Source organism: Molossus molossus, unplaced genomic scaffold, assembly GCF_014108415.1.
Source record: "Molossus molossus isolate mMolMol1 unplaced genomic scaffold, mMolMol1.p scaffold_m16_p_8, whole genome shotgun sequence".
In the NCBI taxonomy this organism is placed as follows: domain Eukaryota; kingdom Metazoa; phylum Chordata; class Mammalia; order Chiroptera; family Molossidae; genus Molossus; species Molossus molossus.
Genome location: NW_023425402.1, coordinates 57,359,423 through 57,387,422, shown reverse-complemented (window position 1 = coordinate 57,387,422; position 28,000 = coordinate 57,359,423). Strand labels below are relative to the sequence as shown.

General features: G+C 38.0%; 1 protein-coding gene across 1 annotated transcript; it reads left to right on the top strand.

Annotated features, from left to right (window-relative positions):
* The first annotated feature begins 11 nt into the window (after window positions 1-11).
* FHL5 (four and a half LIM domains 5) lies at window positions 12-26,177 on the top strand. The gene is made up of 6 exons (XM_036249132.1): window positions 12-250; window positions 14,550-14,720; window positions 15,568-15,742; window positions 16,617-16,786; window positions 20,526-20,712; window positions 25,952-26,177. Exons 2-6 carry the CDS (start codon window positions 14,562-14,564, stop codon window positions 26,113-26,115), a joined length of 855 nt encoding a protein of 284 aa, XP_036105025.1. The 5' UTR covers window positions 12-250; window positions 14,550-14,561; the 3' UTR covers window positions 26,116-26,177.
* Window positions 26,178-28,000: the final 1,823 nt, after the last annotated feature.

Genomic DNA, 28,000 nt, shown 5'->3' with positions numbered 1-28,000 from the left:
AATTGACAAGGAATGCTTTTTCAGCCCAGTAGGAGTCAGCTATGTGCACGTCACAAGATTCGGAGGAAACCCATTTACCCTCCTATTTGCTTCTACAAAGTTGAAAAAGCTGCAAGTGGGAGGGACCCCCTGGAGGCTCATTCTGTTCCTTTTAGATTTGACCTATGAATGTGTTGGAGGCAAAAAACAATCATCATATAGTCTCCTTTCATACTGTTTAAATCACAGGAAGCAGCAGCTTCAAGAAAAAGTAAGTTTTGTTTTCTTTTCCTTAATATTTTCTGTGTGTGTGTTTTTTATGGGGTGTTTTGGCTTCTTAAGTACAAGGAATTCTTATAAACTTTCTAGTGACTGCATAAGAGAAAAATTATACTTGGTAAATAAGTATAGATCTTGAACTTCCTTAGAATCTTTTAAAAGCCACTTGAGCCTACAGTTATCAGATTCTATATGCTTAGCTTTTCAGACTTCTCATTTTGATGATATGCATGTGAGAGAAACAGAGGGTCCGGGTACCTCTGGAGCTGCCTCCTGCACCCTGAGAATGGTCTTTATTCCGGGGGGCAGAGCTCCATTGCCACAAAGGGGAGGCGGAATTCCGGCGTTTCATTTGACTTAATTTATTTGCATGACTAACTTTATCACGGAGGGTATTTTATGGCTGGATTTATATATCCAGTGCACAGTTTGAAGACATTTACATATTTTAAGTGAGATTCCTGCTATTTTTAAGAAAAGTCTGCTTACTTTCCAGAAGCAGGCATAGAGACAATTCCTAATCTTAGGTGTTCTAAGATTAAACTAAAACGTCTCTGTGTCTGGCTCACACAGATATATAATCTGAGGCGTTGCTTCTTGACAGTGAGATAGTGTTACTAAGCAAAAGCAGGCTTCCCATATGTTCATGCTTCCTCCTTCGCGTTTTAGTCAGACCCTCTTTGCCATCTATCATCCGTTTGAAAACCAAACGCAACTTCTTAGCTGTCAATTTGTGTTTCAGGATTGTGAAACTAATATAAATTTATATATATAAAATAAATATATAATAAAATGTGTAATTCTTACAAAGAAACCCTTCAAATAACTTTAGTCTTCATTTCGCATCCATAATATGTACTGTCATTTAGAAATGTTAGCATTTTTATTAGCAAAGTACATGAATTAAAATATAACACAAATATTGCAAACATATGTATCATACAAGAGGGTTCTCAACATATTTGCTATAATATATGCCTAAAGCCATGATCCAAATTGCTTGATGGGGAAGATAAACTCCGCTGTCTGTTTTCTACACTTGTTCTATTTATTCCCACATGTTATCATTAGTTGCCAGTCCTGGGACTGTTCTACCTAAACAAGAGCAACAGACATGTGTTTTAATGTAACATCACCTCACTGACAAGTTTACCTCTCATTTTTATTATACTTGCCAACAACATGTTGAGTAAAGCTAGATTAATTTGGGTTCCTTAGACAAGCTTAGTAACTTTCTACTATAATATTGAAAATAAATTGTTCTCTAGGACATGTTGGAGAAACTTTGATTTGTTTTCCACGTTTTCAATCTAGGAAACATGATCTCTTTAGAATTGAAAACCAAATACTTGGGTTCACATGAGAGGCTCTGAGTCAGATGTCAGTTAAACAATCTTGCATTTCCGTATTGTTGTAATTGTCCTTTTCCTGTCTGATTATCGTCATTTTTTTTGGTTACCTTTTGGTCCCCTGGAAGGGGACATGAGGAAGAGGTGGGGAAGGAAGATGAGAACCCCTTCCTGTCATAACATCTTGAATCCCTCCAAATTGATCAGTTGAGCATTTTATCTCTCTCCACATCTTTTGGATTATAGATCCCCTGAATCTAATAGAATCTTTGGACTCTCTTCTAAAAAAAAAAAAAAAAAAAAAACAGTCCATTGCAAATAGATATTTCAATGACATTTCTGGGGTTGATAGACTCCTGAAACCTATTTCTGAGTATTCTCTGGGGTCCTCCTCATGAACCACTATTTTCCATGAAGCCATACACCTCAACTTCAGATATCCTGGGGCGTGGATTCACCAATTTGTCAAAAGACTTGGAGGAATAACTAAAATGTTTCTCTAAACTTTCATCAGCTGAGGACAGGTAAGGTTTAGGCAAGGATTTTAGCTGAAGATGAAGTTTAAGGGTTAATTTTCAAAGCAGGTGCTTAATTCATGATCACCCATGTTCTGGGCAGAGTGTCATGGAAAGAACAGTGGAAGATTCAAGTAGCGGAACAGTTCCTTTTGTGGAAGCAAGGCTTAGAATGGAAGGGTAAGAGGGTTAAGCCCCCAAACACCCCAGAATGTGGGAAGGATGGCTGCAGGGGAGACCTTTCTCCGGCCATTCTCCTGCATCCCTGTGCCAACCTATTCGTAGATTAGAAGACAAAAGGGAAGATCTAGACTAATGCCCGTTATCTTATACTCTACACTTAGGGTTCACGGTCTCTCATCTTTCCTTCTTTATTGGCTTCTTCCATCAGCATTTAAACATGCTCAAATTTCCCATCTTGAAGAGCTTCTCCGTTTTTGAGCCCCTCCAGTTACCCTCATTCCTCAGCTTCCCAATCTCTTGAAAGAACTGTCTATACTCTAGGTAGAGTCTCCACCTCCTCAGCCCGCATTTCTCAATCTGTGACACGCTGGCTTTAGTGCCATGAGTTTTCCTCGTGCTCACTGAGGTCATCAATTACAAGTGCATTGCTAAATCCACAGACATTTCTCATTCTCTGCTTGGTGTCTTAAAAGCATTTCACCCTATTCTACACTTTTCCCACCTTGAAACACTCTTTATCCAGGATTTTCATGATATCAGACTCCTGGTTTTCCTCTGCCTCCAAGACCGCTGTTCTCAGCCTGTGTTCCAGAGTCCCATTGTTTTCCCCTATATCAGGACTGCCTCTCTCTTTCTCGGCAATGTCATTGCTTCACTTATCATCTGTTCTGTATGCTTAAGAATCCAAAACCTTTATCTCTAACTAAGATATCTTTCCTAAACTACAGATCTGTACATCTGCCTGCCTGCTGAGGACAGACTGCCCGGAGCAGGCTTAGATTCCAGTGAATACAATGGGGATGAGGGGAGGAACATCATAGACTTGATAGGTAAGAATTTTGACACAGAATTACCCATAGAACCCCTTCAAAAATGCCCAAGTAGTTTTTATGGTTTCTCTGCCTCAGCTCTTTAACCCCAGCTGAATAGCTCTACTTGGCTGTCCCACAGTCCTCTCAAATTTTATCATTTTTTATTTAAAAGTAAGTTCCTTAGTTTCCTCTCCTATTCCTCACCCTACTTCCCTCAAGTACACCCGTGTACAGTAAAAGACACCCTTCCTTCTATCCACGGTATTTACTGAGAGCTCAGCATATGCTGATGACACGCTAGACACCTGCAGTCTGGTGGTAACAGCATCTGCCCCGCTGGAAGCTGCCCGTTGAGCAGGAAAGACGTTTAGGGCTCATTGTAGTATGTGTGCTCAGGTGTCAAGGGCCACAAGAACGTACAGCCAGGGTCCTCATCTGGTGGAAGAGTGATGGGGTGAAGAAACCATTTTTGAGTCTGTCCCCCACACCAGCATGGAAGCTTTTCATGGGTAGAGAACTGGTCTTACCTGCCAAGCTCCGTGGTTGGCTCGAAGCTGGTGTTCACAAGCTCTTTGTGAAACCTACAGAACTAAGGTACACAGTGTGAGAGAGCTAGCTGTGTGATGCTATTGGGTTTAAAAACAACGAAAGAGCCAGACCAAGGCTGATGCCAGATTGTGAAAGGTCTGAAATGCTATGCTAAAAAGCTTGGAGTATGAGGGTCACAAAGTAGTTTGATTCAAAGACAAGTCATTTGAAGACTGGTTTGGCTTCTGTTTATAGAATGGGAAGGAAGTGACTGCTTGGCTCTAAACCTTTAATGTTCTATCACCAAGTATCTGACTTTATTCTTCCTGCATTCATCCAATAGATATTTGTGCCAGGCTCTGTTTCAGGTGCCAGGGGCACAGCCCTGAACCAGGCAGGAAAGGTCTCTGCTCCTGTTTGTGTGACATATTCGTATGCCTTAAAAATTTGCACACTGGGAGATGCTTAGAGTGAAAATGAAAATAACACTAAAACATAACCAATATTTGTCAGCTTACACTGTGAACATTTGTTTTCCAAGAAAATGATAACAGATTTTCCCCTTTCCGTTTTTTTATACACCAAACTAGCATAAACAACCCGAGAGCAACACATTTGTGTTTTTCAAGCTATAAACCTGCACCTGCTGAGTGAAGCCTATGAGTTCTCTGGCTATAGTCATTTTCTTTGATGGATGCTGAGAACCAACTTTGTCTAAGTCTCTGAGACTGGAAACAGATAAAAATTAAATTAAGGCTGCTTTTCAATATCACCATGTGACGGTTTAAATGGTCACTCTCTCATTACCAACAAATTTTAAACTATCAAGAAAATAGCTTGTAATGATTGATAAGTGTTATCACCAAAGTACAGGATATAGTTTTGCCTTGAATCTTTTTAAATCACATTCTGGTAAGAAAATGATTATTTTGCTTGAGGCGTAAATACTGGGAAAACTAGTTAACATCAAGTTCTATCCACTTTCAACCCCAACCCCAACCGCCCCTACACACACACACATATACCACGAGGCACACATACTTACATATACAGGAACACACATAGCACACATGCACACACATCATGACCTCATTTTTTAGGTGAGGATACAGAAAATAAAGCCAAATGTGCTTTTGGGCTTTTCTTCCCCAACCCACAGTAAACCAAGAATAATAATAATAAACAAAAACCAGTAGAAATTGAATGGCCTTGAATGTCACAGGGGGACATGTTCTTGCTTTTGAGGATAATGGGTTCATTTTTCACAGTTAGTGGCAGCCTGGCTTCAGGCATGGAAGGAGCCTCTCTGTATATGCATGTGAGGCTGTTACCTGCTCAGCAATTAAAACCCAGAGGGCCTGCCCTGGCCAGTTTGGCTCAGTAGTTAGAGTGTTGGCCTGCAGACCAAAGGGTCTTGAGCATGTACCTGGTTGCAGGTTTGATCCCTGGGAGGCAACCAGTCGATGTCTCTCTCTGACATCAATGTCTCTCTCTCTCTCCCCACCCTACCCTCTTCCACTCTGTCTAAAAATCAGTGGAAAAATATCCTGGGGTAAGGATTAACAAACAAACAATAAAAAAAAACCCGAGTGCCAGATACAAATACAGAAAGGGTTTTCACCTTTTCCTTCTTTTTGAAAAATCACAGCCAGAACCTACCCTGTCATCCCATATGAGCTCTTCGCCCATTTATACGTGAAAACATCAACAAGAAGCCTAGAATTCTGGTTGAAGCTTTTTCACTAACCACTTCACCAGCTGAAACAATAAGAACCAAACTCAATTTGCCTTTCTAAACTTCAGTTCCTCTCACCTGTTAGAGGAGAGAAACAAACCAGAGAGTCACAAAAGCTCCTCCCAGCTCCTAGACCTGGTGATTCTGCGAGGGGCCTGGATCAGATGCTTTCACAGCAGAGGGAGAAGAATATCAAAAGGATGGCGGAACCAGTGGGCTTTCTCTCTAATATCTCCCTGTATTCATTGGAGGTTTCTTTTCCTAATTTTCCCTACAAGTCTCTTCTGTACTTCCCTCTCCTACCTCCTTCCTCTCGTCTTCCTTACCTAATGGGTGAGATTTAATTTTTTCAGTAACCAACACAGAAAAGGCTGGCTGTGCCATTAATATTGAAGAGTAGAATTCAATTCTTCCTACTTGAGAAAATGAGGTCACACAGAACAAAGCTGAGACACAAATTATTCAGAATTATGATAAATATAAGATTCTTTAAGTGATCACCAAACTGACATCCAATTCTGGCAATCTTAAAGAAAATCTCACTTTTATCTAACAATCTGGTCCTAAATAGGTCACTCATTACAAACTAGAAATCCACTCTTAAAAGAACCTTGTTAACATTTATTTTGATTAGCAATATGGGTATTTTCTGTTAAGCATTTACAAAATGTATTTAGAAGATAGATATATTCCACTTTTCTGAATGTTTTAGGAAAGAAATACTAGCTGATTAATACCTTCTGGGGAATTTAGTTTCAATCTCTGTAAAATAAAAAGTTGAAACCTTGCAAGGCAGAATATAAATATCATAGTTCTGTTTTTGTTTTGTACAATATATGTATTTAGATGCCAAAATGCCTAATGGGATGCTGATAATGCAGTGGTTTGATAAAATGTTACTTTATAAAAAGCATGAAAATGATCAACTGAGATTAATAATGTGGATACTGATTAGAAACTTCATGCATATGACAAGGGGCACATATGCATATGACCAGTCCTTAGTGACAAGCTGATGGGCGTCACAGAAGTGCCTGGATTGCCCCCCATCCAGGTCTGCTCCTTCTAGCAAAGGTCTAGCCCTCCCCTCCTCAGCCCTCTACAGGCTCAGTGGGTGTCTAAAGGCTGCAACGACCACTGTTTTTGAAAACAGAACAGAGAGGTCCAAAGACGTAGATAGCAAGTACCTACTTCACACCTGCATCCATCTGCACACGGCTGGTAAACTTGCAAAGAGAAAGAATACTTGTTATCCTTTGACTTAGCCTGCCAACTCAGAGGAAAAGAAAGAGGATCCGGAGCATCCTCTCTAGAGCTCGAGGAGAGAATGCTTATCTAGGAGGGCATCTAGTCACTTAGGGAACCGTAAGGATGCCTCCCAAGGAAATTCCAAGACCTGAGGTGCTTCCATTTCCATTCCTGGTCTTGAGCCATTATCACTTTTAGTGAAATAGAAATCCTTAGAAAATTACCATCAGTTTTATCTGAGACATTTTTCAAGATCACCCAGTAAGTGTTGGGCACTTTTGGGCCTCAATTGGAGTACAGAAATAAGTAAGAAAATGTTGCTTTCAATGGGCTTACATTATGATTATCAGGAATACCACAAACCCCTAAACCATTTATAATATAAGGTAGACTATAAAAATATCTAAGAGAAACTAAAGGGATTTCATTAAACACAGCATAAGACAACATAATACAACTTATAAATGTGCCCTCAGATACCTTGAAATTCAAAAATGTTTGTAGCTCTAAGTCAGAGGCGAAGTAAAACTTGTTGACAGACTTGCCTAATTTCAGAAAGCCCAGAAACAAGCTCTTCTTTCATTGTGTTTTATGAATTTGTAGAAGATCATAGACCAACAGAGTCTATAATATCCTTTAATGCCAGAACACACGAAAGCCAATATATTACATGGTTAGACTTGGCTTATTCTCAGGAAAGGATTATGTGATTGATTGTGGAATCTCATTTATTGCTTTTAGTTGAATGCTCGAAAGGTTTTCCAAACTAACTTGTTTAACTGGAGTTGTCATTAGATAAGTCATAGATTTAGAAAACTACTATCTGTGTTCCATTAGATGAAGAGTATATCTATCATTTATATTGGCCACCTTCCAAATAAAGAACACTCTTTGTTTTATTGGACAATTTCTAAAGTAATCCATGTATTTTCAGAATAGAAATGAGTTGTTTCTTACATTTAAGAACAGATTTGTTTAAAAGAAAGTTATAGAAAGTAATTTTTGCTTGATTCTCCTATATTATGAAGAACATGTGCTTTTAGTTTTTCAGGATTATATAGGGTTAAGACAAATCGACTGTACCATGGTGATTGAAGCACAGCTTCTCTAAATTCTTGGATTCATGGTTATTAGTCTAACCTACTCTCAAGACACTGTTCGATATGTTTGTTATCCTTTTAAAGTAAATTAATTAAAGACTGAGTTTTCTCATTACTTACTATGGAAGGAAACTGGACAATAAAATATGGTTATATGGTGATCAATTTATAATCTCCTCATATCACAGGATATTGAACTCAAAAGTTAAAAAAAAAAAAAGTTACGAAAGACATTATCTTTCCTCTCTGATGAATTGTATTCCCCCAGAACATTCCCTCAGACAGCCTATTTTTCATGTGATCTTGTGCACTCAAATACCTGGCCCAGTGGGGGTTTCAGCTGATTGGCATGTGTTACAGATGTGGTCCACGTGACAGAACTAGTTCTTCCTCAGCAGACTTAGTTTTTATGATGGCAGATCATGCTTTTTGCTAAATAAGCTTGCATTTATGATTAGATGCAAGGGAAAGCAGGTAGAAGCAGCAGAGTTGGATCCACGGAGCTCCCTGCCACTGTTAAGAAAAAACTACGAGGGTTCAGTTACTGGTAGTAAGGAGCATGATCAATAAGATGATCTTCAAATAGAAAGGAAGACCAAAAACAAACAAATAAATTACACAATTACTACCCTTGAGGAATTCCAAAGAACACTTGAATTTTCCAAGAATCCAGAGGCAGGGGAAATGCTTTGATACTTATATTAGATGTGAAGTGACCTCATAGATTCCATCTCTAGGAAATGGGGGATTTGATTTGGGGGCTTCATATACAAGAAACACTTAACTTATCCCCACCATGAGCTCACCCTATGCTTAATAGTTTTACATAAGTTATCTCTTTTAGTTCAGTCTTTGTATGTACCAAACCCTGGCACTAAATCAGAACCTCAAACATGAGGAGACCCTGAGGCAACCTCGGAACTAGATTTGCTCTTCCAGAACAGCAAATGACAGCGAGTTTTCAAGCAGTAGAAGGGAAGCCCCAACTGATACTTGCTGAAGTGATTGTGGTTCCTTTGGGATCAGAATCGTAGAGGCAAGCCTAAAGATGGGTTTAAAAGCAGAGAGTTGAGATCTGGATAGACGGAGAGCTGAATAATCCAGTTTCATCTTAAAAGGCAATACTCTTTTTCTCTTGTAAATTTTCTTATATACCAGTGAAGAAGAAGAAAAAAATCAAGGATGGTATTAAACCTACCTATATTTTGAGAGTCCTGCTTTTTAAAAAATTTATAAAGAATGCCATGTTTGAAAACATATAGTTATGCTTACACATTACCATGAACTATATCTATTTCAGAACTAGCTGCCGACATTACATGATTCTGAATGTAATCTCTCCAAGGAAATCATACAAAGCACTTTTTTTCTTTGCTAGCATCTACAGAACAAATTAACCACATGGAAAGCCCTAGTCAGCTGTTTTTGTTTCATGGGAGAATAGTTCATCTGCTCTCAGGAGAATTCATATTTGACCTCTCCACACAAGACTTTTCAGCTTCCAACAAACAGGGCTTATGAATATGTCCCTAGGGACTAATACCAAACATTCCTCCACAATTCTATAGTGCTTGTTTTAGGTTATTTTTGATTGATGGCCTGGAGTTAAGGCTTTAGTTATTTTTAACATTGTTTGTTGAGTTTTTAAAATGTCCTGTCTGAGGGGGGAAGAAGATTGCCTCCTTTAAAATGGAAACTACACTTATAATTGCGCATGTCCGACGAAGTCAAGTACACCAACTGCCGACTTACCCGTTACTTTTCCGTTCTTGCATTTCACTTGATCCTAGAGTCCGATCCAAGCAACTGATATTGTTCTCACTTCACAGTTAAGAAAAGCAAGGCCAAAAAGGTTAAATGATTTCCATAATAGTGGAAATGTTAGACACCAGTGCTAAAGCAACCAGCGCAACAAGCTACAGCTTCTGCCTTCTAACCCAGGTTAGAGTATATACAGTCTGCTCAGCTCCACCCCCAGAACCAGGAACCAGGAAAGGCTATGAAAGAAAAGAGTACAAGCAGAACTTCTGTACCAGTTATTCTAATTTCTTTATATTTTTAAAATATGTGAATTTTAAATGTTTCTGCTATAGAACATATATTTATCCCTTCTGGCCTAGTTCACACAGACTTGAAAAATGTATTTCCTTATATATCTTAACTCCCCTAAATTTTATCAAATTCAGTCAATCAAACAACATTTCAGTGTAACAACTTTTCAGCTGATGTCATGGATCTCAGAAGACAAAGACCTTGCAATCCTGGTAAAGACATGGTTTGTCTCAAAATGTCATGTGCGCAGACCTAGAAAAGCTGCTGTAGCATCCAACAGAGAACTGAAGTATGTGATCAAACAGTTGGAAAACTTAGTGAAAGCTTCTCGGTGCCACTAATTTAGAGAAAATGCCTTTAATAACGTCAACAGATTAAGCACCTGTTTCTTTGACATCTTCCTTGTTGGCATTCGAAGACACCCTAGCTTCAGCTGTCCTCACAGGGAAAGTAAAAGAATTCTCCTAGCCATGGACAGGCCCTTAGGGCTTCACCCTCTGTCTCTAACTTTTATTCTTAGTCTTTTGACATATCTGCCACAGATATAATAGATACAAATTAATTCGCTACATAAGTAAACATATAGCATACAAATTCTTAACTCTCTTATATTTGAGCCTTCATCCTTTATTCTGTTGATCGAATCCTCTTTGCATGTGTTTTCATCAGTACTTGTGTTGGACTCCAAGCCTTTAGAGAACAGGAAGTTTTCCATTTCTTTAGTCATAAAGCATGTTCTGAGTCCAGAAACACAAAGATGAAATAAGCAACATCCTTACTCTCGAGGAGCAGACAAATGAGTGAGGCATACGGAGGGAAAAACAACTGATATAAAACATGGCGCAAGAAAAATAGACATCTTTATGAGCTAATGAGAGCAGCTACTGTGTCCCGAGAGATACCAGAAAGTTACCGAGAGAAGGATTTTGAACTGGACTTTGATTAATGAGGAGAATCGTCAGGTGGACAAAGTCAGTGGAGGACAAGGCAAAGGGCATTGGAGATAAAAGAAAAGTCATGCGTGAAGGCTCAACAGCTTAAAAGGACATAATGTATTTGAAGAATAAGAAGTCACGGGACGTAGTTAAAGCACAGGTGGGGTATGTGAGTGTGTCGCACAGTGCAGGGCTGGGACAGGGATAAAGAATTCTTAAGAAAAGCAGAGAAGCAAGTACAAAGTTTTGATGCTGAGCAATGGAGTTTAGACTATTTCACAATCAAAGAAGAGCTGTTGGGAGATTTTCTACCAGGGAAGGGAGATGATCAAATGAGCCTGAGAAAGATTTTTCTTGAGCTTTGTGGAGGATGTCCTGGAACTCCCTGGGGATTTTGAGCTTATCATCAGAGAACAAAAGTCATGTTGTAGAAATGTGCTTAGTTCCACTCGACAGAGTAAGAAATCTTTAATAATATCTTCAGTTTGATGTAAGCCACTGTGGTTCATCAGAGATATGAGGAGAGCTTAAATTAAGATTTAAGGGATGCTTCTGAAGTGGAATCAATAGGATGTGTGGTACCCAATAAACGTGTAGGGGGTGCAGGCAGGGAAGGAGGAGAAGAGAATGATTGAAACCATTGCCTTAGGAGAGTAGGTGGCTTGTGTAAACTATGCACCGTAGATGGTTTCTGTAATTCTTTATAAAGCATAGAGCAACATACCTTGTTCAAAATGCTTTGGACTGGCCAACAGCCCCCTGTCTACCCTCAGAGCATCAGTCCAAATTAAAATCCTAAATGGGAAAATGACCACAGGTAAATTCAGTTAAGTATAATTTAAATTAAAATTCTGCATCCAGTTCTGTCTCCATCCAAGTTTGGTATCTCAGTCAGATATGTTTCAAAGATGTCAACATTTGTAGTAACATTTTCCTAAAAGTATTTTCATATTCCTCATGTCATTTAGATTTAAATTCTTTCAAGGTCTTCCCCAAAGAAAAGAAGAATCAAATGTACTTTACAGAATCCATGAAAGACATGAATGGGCAATTGAAATAGTCGTGCAGCACCTTCAGACGAGCATAGCTGCATTGAGCAGGTAGAGTGAAGCTACTTCGAACCCCTTGATGAAAATTAAGCCAGAAAGCAAACTGTAAAGAACAGTGCACTTTGACATATGTGCAAAAGTAGTAGCTATAGCATCACTTGCATCTATTTAGTAAAACTAACAGATCATGTATTAGAGATAAAAGTCATCTTAGATACCATTTATTGTATATCCTCTATTTTAAGACACATAACAATATGTTGATTTTATACAATATTAGTTGCTTCCATGGGGGAAAAAATTGTAATCAAATCAAGGTAGTTATTTATAGTTGTTATTTACAATAAGGATATAAGGTGATTCAATTCCCTCAAGTAAATAAAATTCCTCAAAACCACATCCACATAGACACATTGGAAACCAGAATGCCCACATTACGATCTAGTACATTCCAACTCCATCATAAGGAGGAAGAGCCCTCTCCTTATTGAAACTTGTAATCTACAGCAGGAAAGTAATAGGACATATACAGGTTGTCCTTAATTTGCACCATGTTCATGCATGAAGCTCGTGTATATTGGAACCATGTCCTTCCTTTGCACATTTCCATGGTAACAGTATTGAGAGACAGAGAGGGAGAACTTCATTGTCTCCCTCTCCCCTCTTTTGCTTCTCAAAGGGTCCCCCTCAGCAGTGGAGCCTTTGCATCAGCCCACGGAATCTCAGATCTTCCCTGTTTGGACAACTTCAATGACCACCAGCAGCACAAAAAACCTTCTCTGGGTGCGCTCCACCTATCTGGACTATTTCTCTGTGGAAAGAACATATTACTTCTACTTATTCATCATCCACTTATTTTTTAAAAACCTTAGACAGGTTTTTTGTTATATGTAGAAAAGAATATCTCTAATATATATACAAAGTTTAAGAAACAATAATTGGACTTAAGAAAGTAAACATTTCCTATATATTTGAAACCCTCTACCAACTTTGTAATCCTTTCTGTTGTTTTTCCTTTCATCTTATAATAGCCTTACAAAATGGAAGTAGCCTGGGAGTTCCCAAGTCCTGAGAGGCTGTGCTTCATGCTGCTAGTATACACATCTAAGAGTAAATAGATATTCATGATAAAAATGGCATTTTCCATATTAAGTGATAAAAGTTATCCCCTATTTCACTATTAAGTGATAAACGCTTGATCCCTGTAAGTGAAAATAAGACTTGCATTTTAAAATCTGTCAAGGGAATCAGACCTCTGTTTCCTTCCCCCTGTTTCCAGTCTCAGTAACACACTGAGTGTGCTCACCAGGAAAGGGCATTCCTGTGAAATCAATGAATTACGGAATTCAATGTTCCTTGCAGGTAATTTTGGGATGCTCCACTGAGAGTTTTCGAGTCTGAATTTTCATATTTCCTAGGGAAAAACTCACGTGTTCCAAATCCTCATTCTTTTTTCTATTATTGAATAACAATATAGCAAAACTGCTATACACAGAATCAATGACAACGTGTATTCAGCAAGATACTCTGCTGGAAACGTGATCATTAAAATAAAGAGGGCAAAATGCGTGGGAATACAATCCAAATGTAGCAAAATAAAAAGTAACATTTACAATTCTGTAAAAAGCATGATAATTCATTGACTTTCTAATTTTTCTAAAGTTAAAAAAAAATTCTGAGATAAAAAATTAGAAAATATTCATAGCTCCTAATATTTCCAGTAAATCTAAAAATGACAAATCTCACTTTTGAAGAAAATCAGTGCTACTGCTTTTGATGGCAAACAAAGACTTATGTTCCATGCCTGATTAAACCTTTTGAAATCTTTAGGGTTTGTTCTTGAACGGTTTTCCTAAATTTACAAAATAACTAGAATTCTTATCCTGGCCTTGGCTTTACATTTCATATCAGTTTTTCATTCTGTAAGATGTTGCCACTATAATTTGTTCTATATACATGTTAGTTTAGCCCTGAAGCCTGAAGGAGGCTATAGCTCTTTCTACCACTGATGGTTTTATCTGCTCTTCTACATCTGGGCAACTGCTCAGTTGTGGGGCTTGGACTGCCTCCTACCAGCTGAAGAGTTTTATTTGGCCAGCTTGGTGTGGGACATTTGAGAGGAGATGCCCAGGAAGCAAGTCACAAATAGGCTAAAGCTAGAGATTTTGAGTCAACAGAATATTTGAAGCCACGGGCAGGGAACATGTCCCAAGGGAGAGTGCGTGATACCTGCAGACCTTAGGACGAATGTGTCCAAAACATGAGGTATCCAATAAAGATTTAAGAACTGTAAGAATGGCTTAGAAAGTACACTGTACTTGATTAATAGTTTCTAGTTCAGTTAGAGGGAAAAGACTGTTTCTATTTCACGGAATTCCACTTGCAGGATTCCCCAGCAGGACACCACGTGATGACAGGTAGTGAAAGCACCATCAACCGTTTATATTTACATCCCTGAGGCGAAGCCGCCCTGATTCAACCCCTATCACATCCTCATTGACTTCCACATTTAGTGAACGATGAATGCAAGAGGTTTTTCTCAATCTGGCTGCTGGCTTGACGCATTTTGTTAGCAAAGCACACAGGAACTGCCAAGATGGGAGAGGGATCTTTCCTAAATCACTCTGCGTGTCACCATGGCTACAGCATGTTTTCCGAAACGGTGAATTTTCTCCGAAGAAAATATAAATGCATTCCAGTGCTTGACACATTGTATTGAGGCTTTGTAATTTCTCTTATCAACCACATTTGCTTTTATATATGTGAATCATTTTCTTATTCACAGGATTGAACCAAAATGACAGCTTCTCAGTTTGACTGTCAATATTGCAGAGCATCACTTATTGGGAAGAAGTTTATGCTAAAGGATGGCAATCCATATTGCATTAAATGTTATGATCGCATCTTTTGTAATTACTGTGAGGAGTGCAAGGAAGTAATTGGATCAAATTCCAAGGTAGGTCTTACCTTAGTTCACAGAATTACTGCATTTGCGCAGACAAATGCTTTGTAATGCCTCTTTCCCTTCATTTAACTGTTGATACTCTATTGCTTGCTATGGGGCATAAGGATCTTCAAAGTTAACATCAGTCAAGTTTCAGGCACTGTGCTTAGCATTAGGACATATACCATACACTTTAATCCTCACAATGATTTCAGGAGATAATTTAGGAACCTAAATATTAAAGAGGTTAAATTATTTGCCCAAAGTTACACAGAAAAAATGTTGAGTTATTTCTGAAATCACAAGAGTATAAATGAATAAACACATAGGTAATTGGGTGTGTAAAGATTCCAAAATCTATATTTTCTGACTTTGATTCAGCCTCATCAAACCCATGTGCCCTGAAGCCCTTCACACGTATAGCTCATTCCTCATACAAAGCACATTACTGTGTCTTTTTCTTCATTTTTATTATTTTTGCCTTTGTTTTATTTAGGTGGTGTTGAGCTTTTGTTTAGTTAAATTTCAAATCATAATAAAGTAGGACACTCTAAAAGTAAAGATTGCACCATGAAAAACCTCTCTTGTTTGTCAAAGGACAGCAAAGGAAATTTGAAGAAATGGGAGAGGATCCATTTATTTGCCATCTGTCTTTAGTGACCAACCAAGGAAGCCCCAGGTTCTAACACTTAATGCCCCAATCTCCGGTCTATGAGTAACAGTACCAATAAAAACTTTCCCTCTAGCTACCAGCACAACCTCCTGGCACAGGAGTCCCAGGAGTGTTTTAGTTTTGTCTTATAAAATGGCCTGTTTTGTTGCAAACACATTTAATTAACTTTTATTCACTGTCTCGGAGGATCTTTGTTACAAAAGCCGGCACTGGCACGAAAGATGCTTCAATTGTGCCAAATGCAATCACTCTTTGGTGGAAAAGCCTTTTGCTGCCAAGGATGAGCGCCTGCTGTGCTCGGAGTGCTATTCGAATGAGTGCTCCTCCAAGTGCTTCCACTGCAAGAAGACCATCATGCCTGGTAAGATCAAGGGGGAGCTCTGGTCGCTAACGGAAGTTGCAATGCTTTGAATTAAGCCCAAGCAGAGGGAGAGTATAGTAGCTAACAACAAAACCCTGCTTCTGGGAAAAACACCATTCTTGCTATCTCTCGATCTCATTTAGTGGACTGTAGAAATTAGTCATCATTTCTGTCTTGCATGGGTAAATTAGGGTGTTCTGCGTGTTTCCATAAAACGGAGTCATAAAAATATTTTGAACTAGAATGAGAGCCATAGATTACAGATAAAAATCTATACCCTTAAAATGATAACAATTGCAATACACACCCTGTCCTAGATATAACCAATGGCAGTTTTTGTTCCCGCTTAGGGAAGACAAGGGTCTGTGTAAATCATTACATTTTTAGGCAAACACTCATTCTCTATGTTGTGATCCTTTCTCAATCCATACTGACAGCAGCATAAAAACATGATTCTTTCTTATTTTCTTATTATGGATTCAAGGATCTTCTAGAAGATCATAACTGCACAACATCAATCAAACTTGGCATTCTTAATATTCCTGAAAGGATGATTATGGCCCAATTTATCTAAACCACATGAAGTTTTTCAGAGTCCCTGCTTATAATACTCTCACATCTCAAAATCGTAGTTTACAGAACACAAGAGTTTTCAGTAAAAACAGTGCTTAACTGTCACTATGGCTAAACTCTATTTACTTTTTTCTCCCCCCAGATAGATGTTTTGGGAACCATCAAAACATTGTTTTATAAGGACAGTTTGTTTATCATCTTAACTTTAAAATATATATTTTAAGTAATTTGATATATCTTTGCTTAGAAGAAAATAGTTATGCTTGATTTGTACTAACAGGCTCTTACTTTTGGGGTGCAGGCTCCCGCAAAATGGAATTTAAGGGGAACTACTGGCACGAAACCTGCTTTGTGTGTGAGCATTGCCGACAGCCAATAGGAACAAAACCTTTGATTTCCAAAGAGAGTGGCAATTATTGTGTGCGGTGTTTTCAGAAGGAGTTTGCTCACTACTGCAGCTTTTGTAAGAAGGTAATTATCTAAAGAGGATGAAGCTTGTGGAACCTTCCAGACCACTGTTTTTCAGCTGCACTATATATGTATTTGAAGTGAACTGATACTACCATGTTCTATCTGTCTTTAGTGTGAATGCCAACATTTCCAAAAGCATGGCCTGTCACATGAGGATAGCCATCTATTTTTATCACCATAAAATTCCACCCAGCACATGAATTTAATATTCCAAAATCTCACTGCTTTACACTAGATTCTGTATATTCTAGTAGAGAACACACAACTGTCTTTGAACAAAATATTGCAGAGAAAATAATTTTTGATCCATTTAGTTTTAGAGAAATATGGATTGCCTCACAGAATGATAAAGCAGACCAATTTAAACAAGGTGCTTAACTCCTCACACGGTGTCTCAGTAATACATGTCTTCTTGGCTTGAAGCTTTTATGCTTCCAAAGAGTTGATGGTAGGAGCTAAAAGTGATAAGATCATTAGGGAACTTCAGTAGACATAAGGACAGAAAGAAGACTCAGAGCTTTGAGTGGTTTCCTTCACTTCTAGTGCCAGAGTGTCGTGTAGGGCCCTTTGACTCGGATACCCATTCCAAACATATTTTCCAATAAGAAAAAAAAAGTCATTTTTTCAAGTAAACTTTGTCCAATTCTTTTTTATCCTCTAAGCCTTTTTGGTGAAAAAGTCATTCATCTCTGTCACCTTTATAAAACCTGTCTGTAGTCCATAAAATATATATTGATGTTCTCGAAGAAATCCTTGACCTCTGAGGCATCATAAGCTTAAAATAGCACTATAAATTGTGATGAGAAAGCTGAATCATGAAAATACACTGGATTTTAGTACAGTGATTTCTAAACACTTTTGATTTATGTGCTACTTGGGCAGATCCCTTAAGATCTTTTGTATTCTTGCATCTGGACAGCGAGAAGTCTCATTACCACTTTCTACAAATGCATAAACAAGCATGCATGCTCACCAACATAATTTTCTAGGTATATTTAAAATACTACTTCTGTATTTGAAGAGGCAGCAATAAACCCCTAAGTTATATTTCTTAAAATATACTATAATGATGGCTGAAAACCACAAACGATAGTAATATGACATCTTACACCAGAGACTGCCATTACACTTCCGGAAACACTGACTTGGAATATTACTTCAAAAGCAACAGTCAGACCCTGTGACCCTGTGACTTGTGAAGCTCCAAGGAACTACCAGGGTTGATGACACACATTTAGAAACAGATGCTGGAAATGAAAATGGATAGATTTATCTCACTATGTTGAGGAACCACCAAGTTGGCCATTTTTAGGCTGTTTCTTAAAGATTTACTCTAAAATATTAATGAGACGTATGGGAGTTACCTTAAAGTCATTTGTTGGGTACACAAAAGAAAGTTTCTTTTGATACTGAAAAGATTCAAGAAGGAAATTTCTCTAGTAAGTACATCAGCTGCTGAGCACTGCCTGGGGCCAAAGCACAGTCATTTCCCAGGTGATAGGAGCCTGTCCTATATTTAGGACATCACTTGAAGTCACCCAAAATTTATGATATGTTTATATTGGGTAGTAGACAGATCGTGACATGCCAAATTATTTTCTATTTAATTTTATAAGCCACAAGTCCTTTAAGGAAAGCTGGATATAAATGTTTCTCATGAAAATTATCCAAGCAGAAGAAAAACTTTTAGTTTCAACCTAACCAAAGATCAAATATGTTTTTTAAAAAAGGCAAAAACGATTTGACAATCAGGCTTTTTGAACTTTTTTCATAGATTTTATTTTGTGAACTAAAATGTATTTCCTACCCAACAGCAAGTAACTTCAAACTACAAGTGCTTTGAATTCAAACATTTCAAGTTTCAACTAGAGTCTTCTGCAATTTATCGGCTGTCATCTACTGAATGTAAAAACATTATTGCCTCCACTTTGTTAGAGAAGAAACTTGATCTAAATTTCGGGATCAATCAGTGGCAAAAACTAAGCTTAGATATTAGACTCCATCATAATTCACCTGCCTCTTCAAAAGGAACATAATTACAAGCAAACTATGTTTAATGTCCCAGAGTGTCTTCTCCCTAATTAAACAGCCTTCTCTGTACATACCAAGTTGTACTTTGCTGCGAATACATTTTTCAAGTTCGACTCTTTTAAGCATAGCCTGCTAATTATTTGACCAAACAAATCAAAGGAATCTTGAATTCCTCTGTGCCTGCTCTGAGGCATTTGAAGTCAGTAGGGAGTATTTTAAATTGCCTGTGTTCACACACACCATTATGTTAGAAGAGTGTATTTTCTTTTCTCTTTTAGGAAAAATAACTTTTCTTCCTAATACCTTTAGTTTTTAAGATATTTGTTGTTAGGTTTTAAAATATCTTTAGAATAATCATTTGAAACCCTCATAGACAAATAACATTTTTAAATTTGTCAACAATATGATGGCTTATCAAGTTAATCTAAATGCAAAGATTACAAGATACATCTCGGATACAATATTGCTTTAGTAATTATAAGACATTTATGTGAACACATCCCAAGTTTCAGCTACTCAGGTCAATAGCCGTGGTTCCGAAAGATGCTATGACTTAAAAAGTGTTGCACGGCCCTGGCCAGTTTGGCTCAGCGGTTAGAGCGTCGGCCTGCGGTCCGGAGGAAAAAGTGTTGCACAAGAAGAGTTGTCCAGTATTTGCCCATCTGATTCTAAAGAAAGATGTCTCTGTCTTTTTTTTAAAAAGTAGAATTCATGGATTAAACTGATTTAGAAAAAAATATTATATCATGGAGGACCAATAACCATCTCTGATAAAACTCTAGCACATCACACATTAAGGCTCTATGTAAAACCAATGCTCACTACTTAAGAGTCCTAAGCTCAAAACTCACACAGTTGCCCACAATACTCCATTTGTGCTAGCTACAATGCTAGAATTGCTTTCCAAACACTTTTCCTCTTGGTGTTTATTCATTCATTCAACAAGGACTTATCAACTGTTAACCACTGCAAAGTGATCTTGCCTCATGCTATATTAATGTGTAAGCACATGGCTCTGGGGTCAGGTTGTGCAGGTTTGAATGTTAGCGCTGTGTGACCCTGGCAGGTGAAAACCATCTAACCCCAAGTACTTGCTCACTTCTTAAGGGAGAAGGATAATAGTCCCTACTGTGTAGGCATGTTGAGAACAGTAAGAAGAGTTCTTCCTTAGCACTGGGCTGAGGACTGAAAAAACACTTAAGAAGTTTTCATCATTATTAGCAGAGGATGGTGCTTATCCATTTATTCTATTCAGGGTTGTTATTGCTGGATGTTCTTGAACCTGGAGTAAAGCCTTCAGGAGAAAAAGGATTATTCCCCCCAGCATCCTTAAAAAGTAAACATGGAAATAAGAAGAGAGTATAGAAAATATCTTAGCTCTAATGACAGAACTTTGAAACCAACAATGAAGTCATAGATGAACAAAGGAACCAACAGCCAACTTCTTTTTCTTCTTTCTGGATCCGTTATGGCCCTGCTTCTTTTCTGTTCCATTATGGGAGAAAAACTAGAATATTTATCACCAGTTCAGTTCAATGCCTATAGCCTTTTGCTTCTCGTATCAATTCAAAAAAATCAGGAAAAAGACAGCCCGACACACGGTGATCAGGTAGCCCAAAGAACCACCTGTGGACAGGGAAGAAAATTACAAAAGGTCTGAATTATAATGGCTCCCACAGTCACTACCATTTTTGCAACCCTTTGGCAGGTGATAACTTCAGGTTGGATAACATTTCGTGACCAGCCGTGGCATAAAGAGTGTTTCCTGTGTAGTGGCTGCAGGAAGGAGCTCTGTGAAGAAGAGTTTATGTCCAGAGATGATTATCCATTCTGCTTGGACTGCTACAACCATCTTTATGCCAAAAAGTGTGTAGCCTGCAACAAACCCATTACTGGTGAGTTCTTTAGTTTAATACAGTCCTACCATGAGCTATTTATTGCTATGTAAGTGCTATATAGTTCATTCCAAAAATGCAGGATAATCTTTTCCTTAGGTTTCTTTTCTAGATAATCACAAAATATATAAATATAAATATTATATAGTCCCTTCAAGGCAAGTATAGAGTAGAATTAAGGTAGTTATGCTCTATAGAGGGAAATTAATGCTAAACCTAATAGTATCTGAATAAAGTAGTAGTTTAGGAAAAGAGGAGAACAGAATGGGCTGAGACGTCAGAGACCTTCAGGAGGAGGCCTGATCTCAGTCAGAACTTTAAAGATTTGAGTGGGAGGAAGAAATACTTGAAAATCAAAATCCTTGCCCTGGCCGGTTTGGCTCAGCGGTTGGAGCGTTGGCCTGCGGTCCAGAGAGACCCAGGTTCGGTTCCCGCTAAGGGCACGTACCTCGGTTGCAGTTTGTCCCCGGCCCTGGTTGGTCATGAGGGTGGCAGCCACTCGATGTGTCCCTTCACGTCGATGTTTCTCTCTTTCTCTCTTCCTCTCTCTCCCTCCCGCTCTATCTGAACAAAAAATGGAAAAATGTCCTCGGGTGAGGATAAAAAAAAAAACAAATAAATAAATAAATAAAAAGAAAATCAAAATCCTGTTTAATTCCAAACAAGGATGAAGGGATCTTAAAATAGAAAAAGTTTTAATTAAATGTAAGTATTGTACCAAAATCCAAAGCTGTACTAATTAGGGTGGCATAGGTTAGGAATTAATTAAACTTCATTTTAAGATGCTTCTACAAAATGTATTATTCTCTTTCCCGTCTATTCCCTTGCAATAAGTTTTAATTATGAATAGATAAAATAAAACAAGATAGCATTCTGCTGAAGAAACAAAGTACACGTGGCATGAGTTGAAAGTAACGTAAATGGTAAATCAATCTGTGTTGAATAGATTTTCAAGGCAAAAAAACAAACAAAAAACACATTATCTTTTCCTCAGGGACCCTTTTTCAATGCCGTTCCTATAGTAAAAGGAATGAAAGCTAGCACGGCACCTAAGAAACCCAGCAGTCATTCTTTTGGGCAATTTATAATTACTGAATAATGTGGAAGAACGCCCCATTCCTAGTATTCTTAGATCATATTTCATTTTTAGTTCAGTTTATGTAATACTGAATTAAAGATGATTGTATCCCTCTCTTTCTCCTCCATCTTCAAATATATCACAAAATAAAAGTTGAATCTTCATGAATCTTTTTCTTTTAAATCCTTGTCCAAGGATATTTTTACATTTATCTTCAGCTACAGTAGTGGGGAGAGAGAGAGAGAGAAACATCAACTTGAGAGAGACACATCGACTGGCTGCCTCCTGCAAGAGCCAACCAGGGCCGGGGACGAACCGCCACCGAGGTACATGCCCTTGGCCAGAATCAAACCCGGACTCTTGGGGTCCACAGGCTGATGCTCCAACCGCAGAGCCAAACAGGCAAGGGCTGTTCATGGATCTTTAATGAAAGAAAACAGGTTTGCTGCAAACCTGGCGTTTCAGGCTTTCGCTGACGTGCGAGTGGAGAGACTTACCTGGGACACAGAGCACAGTCCTGGTTTGTCTATCAGGGGCACCGTGTTGTTCAGAATCTCACACTGATCCTCAGCTAGTTCTGGCCAGCAGCCATGTTTTGTCTGGACTGCACATGTTTGAAAACCATGCAATGCAATGCAATGTAGTGTAATACAATGCAATGTAATGTAAAACCCTTCCCAGTGAGCAGACTGCCCTTACATTCCAGAGCCAGGTCACTGTCATGGAATTTAAGCGGCTGCTCCATGGTTTGGGCCTCCCTCTCTGTTCCTCAACCTTGTTTTCGTCACTCAGATACATCACCTTTCTGCCCTTTCAAGGACTTGCTTTGGCAATCCCATACAATCAGGCTCCAAATCTTGGCCTCTTAACCACTCTACTTTCCTGCTCTTCACACATCTGGCAACTCCTGCAGTCAAGAGAATAAGCTATTATCTTCACTGATTTTATCTAAAAAATGGGTCTACAGAGATGCAATAGTACCTGGAGCTCCAAAATCTCCTTAGCAGAGTCTGCAATCACAACCCAGCAGATTCAATTGACTTATTCTAGAATACTTTTCTTGAATTAGTCAGAACAAAAAGGGGGGCTTCCTTGAGGAAATGAGAAAATTACGTGATTCAAAATGGATTTGAAAACTTTTAGGGGCCCAAATGGCTAATAAGAGTTTGCAAAGAGCCTACTCGAGCCCTAAACTTGATGAGTTTCAGTTCTGATCTATATATAACAAACTCATGTGTCTAAGACATTTTTTTTTCTGATGAGCTGTTGCAGGTCAATCACTGAGCCCAGCTTTTTAATAAGGTTCATACAGCAAAACCACATTGTTGCTTGTAACATAAGAATAATCAGGAACCAGAGATTTGACCCAAAAGTAATCCAAATGCAGGATGAGGTATTTAATTTAGTCTGAACAGTCTTTTGATAATTATCTTACTCTTTTGGCTCTGTGAGTGAGAGATACAAGAGACCAAAATGCCAGCATATACTTCAACTGGAATTTAATATTTTTTATCTAATTCTTAAACATATATAAATCTTACAGGAGTGTTCTTTACAATTATTATATTGTCATATAAAGTTGCATATTCATGCAAACAATATTTCACCCAAGGAATTACGTTAAAATGTTTTCAAAATACTATTTTATATTACCTAAATCTGGAAATCACCAAGTATAATGTTTAATTTCATCACAATGAATTTGAGTCATCTGAACAAATCCAAGATAAAACTATATATATTTTTTCTCCTCCTCTAAGATAGGACTAACTTCTCTAACCTTCTGGGATACACACAAAGCAGTTTGATGTAGTGAGAAGTACTCTGGACTAGAGAGAAATTGCCTTGGTCTTGCCCCTGCCCCTGACTATTGTGTGACTGTGGGTAAATAATTCACCTCTGAGGTCCTTATTGGCTTTATTTTCAAAATAAGGAGTTGAATAGGATTACATTTTAGCTTTCTTTCATTTCTGTTTATTTTAACTAAAGGGGGTTTCAAATATTATGATTTCTTTAGAAAGGGATGCTAATGTTTTGGGTTTAACAAAAGATAAATTCAGGCTTAATTTGGTGGATTTAAGATAACAGGGTGTGAAACCAGATGGCCTAGGATTAAATCCAGATCTGCCACTTAACAGCTGGGTGGTTTGGGCCAGCGGCTGTACGGTTAGTGATAATGTCTACCCTGTGAGGTGAGGAGAGAGTTATATGAATTAACACATGTAAAGAACTTAGAATATTGATGGGTTTATCTTCAAGAGCTCCACCAATGTTAACTCTTATTCTACTGAATGTTCAGGAGTAAATGAAGCCAGATTAAAAACAGGTGTTGGAGACCTGTTTCCTGGATGACTTTCTTACTGCAAATGATCCTTATGTCCTGAGGGAGTAAGCATATCTAAAATTGAAAAAATTTGCCCGGCTGGTGTGGCTCAGTGGTTGAGTGTCGACCCATGCACCAAGAGGTCATCTGTTCGATTCCCAGTCAGGGCACATGCCCAGGTTGTGGGCCCAATCCCCAGTTGGGGCATGTAGGAGGTGGCCAATCGATGTTCTCTCGAATTAATGTTTCTATCTCTCTCTCCCTCTCCCTTCCTTTCTCTCTAAAATAAATGGAAAAAAAAAAACTTAAAAAAATAAAATAAAATTGAAAAAATTCATAAACATTGCATGTTCAGTCAGGCCTTTTTAAAATTCCTGCTACCAGATGGTTCTATTTCTTTCCTTCTTTGTAAAATTCTAGAATTGTTTTTACACTTGCCACTGTACAGGCTTATTAATAAACTCAAGAAAAACCCACGAGCATCAAAATGTTAGATGTATATATAATATTAGTTTTATAAACAAGGATGATTTTCATATATAGAGAACATTATTCTTGTAGTCAGCTTATTAATGTTTTGAATAACATTAAAATAATAATTGGTTTGTTATTGATTTACTCTTATTAGAAAGTGATAATGGCATCATAAATAGCAAGCTATAAATTTAATCATGGAAAGTAGAGAAATTTGGTATAAATGTATCTATGAACTAGTAAATTATATGTAAAGACATCAAATAACATTTCTAGAATGGAAATAAAAGTTCATTATAATCTTTAAGGAGAGTTTATCTGAAATAGAATGCTTAGTCACTCTTTCTACTTCCCCATCCCAAATGGAATATTTGGAAATTGTATATGTGAAATTATATGTGAATCAGTACATGAATTTTAGCCTCACTCTATGGGTGATAAGGAAATCAAAGGAAGTTCATAGTTCTAAGGTCACTTGGAAAAAACTTGGCAAATAAATAAAGACCCAAGCTTAGGGCACCCCAATCCCTTCCCAATTCCTAGAACTTTCTCCTCAAAATCAATTCCTTGAACTGCACTCTGGGTTCATATTAGGGATATAGAGATAGTGTCCACTGAAGACTCAAATTCTACCTTTCTTAAAACATTATGGCCCAAGTGAGGCCCAAGTGGTGGAGGCTGACAAGGCACTTCTTAGAAACGAATCATTGGAAAGCCTGGTGTCAAAGTGATCAGGTCTTTGTCACAAGTCCAGGCTGAAGTTGTCTCTGGACAAGGTAATAATAAAGTCACCATGTTAGGCTAGTTACATGAAATTCTCTATTTGAGGCTTTTGGAAGTTTTATCCCAAACCACAATATGACCATGAGACTTTATCCTAAATAAAATTTAAACATGGAAACAGAGGAAAGAGATGAGAACTAAAGGTCATCAAAATATCAGATATCAGGCTACAAAGTACACATTCATTTTATTATATCTTAACGTTGGCTCGAGGAAAACAGGGGCACAAAGAGAGAAAGAAGAAAGAGACCTGTGTTTATATATCTATTCCCAGTGCTCTACACTGCATTTCCTTATCTGTCTTAGCCATCCTTGTCTGTTTCCAAAAATATGTGCTTTTTATATCCAAAATCCACCTACTTCTGTAGATTATGAAAAGCTGGGAATCAGAGTGGATCTCACCAGAGGAACTTGCCTGTGGGTGATATTCCCAGATAGATACTGAACCACGGGGGCAGCATTCTTTTTGAGGTCACTTGCCACAATATAGTCTTGCTGTATCTCCAGTTCCTAGAAGAGTCCATGATAAAATGCTCAATCTATTCATTGAAACAACATAATTTTCTCCAACCCCTTTACAGGCCTCCGAGGTGCCAAGTTTATCTGCTTTCAAGATCGCCAGTGGCACAGTGAATGCTTTAACTGTGGGAAGTGCTCCGTCTCCTTGGTGGGGGAAGGCTTCCTGACTCAGAACAAGGAAATCTTCTGCCGCAAATGTGGCTCCGGGGTGGAGACTGACATCTAGAAGGAGACGGTCCTTCCGTACCTGAAATCCACCTTGCTTTTGTTCTCACTAAATCCAGCACTTGGTTGAAGTCGTATTTCTGACTTAAGTTTTAGAAAATATTAATGTAGCATTCATAGCAGAAGGGTTTTTGCACACATTCTGATTGAACTGTATTGTCAGAGCTCAACAAAAGCACAGTCTAACAGAAATGAATATATACTAAATCACAAAGGCACCTCTTCTTGAAAAATACTGCACTCTGCGGTTAGAAACATAGGAAAATGTCTCTTCATTGTAATCAAGTATATGACCTGTATACATAAAAGTCATGGGTGTTATTACTGCAGACAGATGTTCAAAACCAGAGTAAAACGGAAATTAAGAGATCAAGTTAAAAGGCAAATGTAAGACTAATATGTGAATTCCTAGCAAGCTAGTTATATATAACATGATACGAATAGAACAATAGTATCGGGGAAAACTGGTCAGCAATCATCACATTTAAGAATTCCATCATTATAACATTCTTCTATTACTCACACAAACTGACTTTGAAAAACAAAACTGCAGTTTGCCCTCATCCATACTGCTTCCACAGCTAGTGGTTCCCATGTTTAATACCTGGGGGCAATCAAAACATAGGTGTCAACACGTTTTGTATTAAATGTCTTTTCAAAGCCCATATAATTTTTCTAAAGACTTACAGATTTCATGAAAGAAAATGTCTATTCTTTCAAATGAGCTAACCAGGAAAATCATTGTTCCCAAAGGCAAACCTTTAAAATAAATAGATCATTAAATCATCACTTGTGGAAATGAGTTCTAGGGAAAGGATTGAGTGTTGGGACATGACTTTCATCTAGATATCTAAAGGCGTAATAGAATGCACAATTAGCTCGGAGCCTCATGCATTCTGACTTCTAAAATTACATAGATGATAAATGGAAAGACATAAAAGTGGGCTTTAAAGAACTCTAGTAATAACAAAAACTGAACAAGAATAATCCACTGCTGGTAATTCAGGACCTGGGAAGTAGTGGAGTGCAGCAATGGGGGCTATAGCTAAGCCCTCCTCCCTCGCTACCACCTCTCCCATGCCAACCGTGCCCCAGAGCTTTAATCTCCTGCATGACCCAGAGGTGCGCTCTCAACCCTAAGCAGCCATTCTACAAACAAGTCCATTCTTATTGGTCATAAGAGAAATAACAGCCTTAGTAAAAAGTCTAGCTGCTTCTGGACAATATTTCCTACCTTGTGTGAGACAAACGGAAAGCAACCTCTGCTCTCGACGGTCAATTATCACCCTTTTAAGTGCACTTGAGTAAGATAGGGGGAAGTCAGGAGAAGAAACCCACATAGATAAAACATTTTTATGTATTTACTCTCAGATTATTACAGAGTATTAAAGTTTCTGATTGAAACCTAATTATATGCTGTGGCTGATTACCATGATTAAAATAACATCACAGGAGATTCAATTAAAATTGTTATGGAAACACAATTTTTGAAAAGTTTAAAATGCAAAGACATTTGGAGATGCTAACAATTTAGAGAGACTAATGAAAGGTCAGGCTGCATAGGCTATTTGAAAGTAATAATTGTCTTCTTCTGTATTAACAATGCCAAGATATTGTCTTACATTCACTTTATAAAATGTAGGGTAAACTATCAATTCCTTTTTTCCTCATTTGTTTGAAATGTTACATAACAGATAGGGAACTAAATATGTCAATTGTTCTATGATCTAGAAAATAATAGTGCATTACATACTTTGAAAATCAAGCCATTCCAAGTCTGGATAGATATACAACATGTAACATTGTCTCAGCTAACCAATTATATATAAACATACAAAGTGCAATGTTTTCTTAGCTAAACTATTGGTACTCTTCAGGCATTTTGT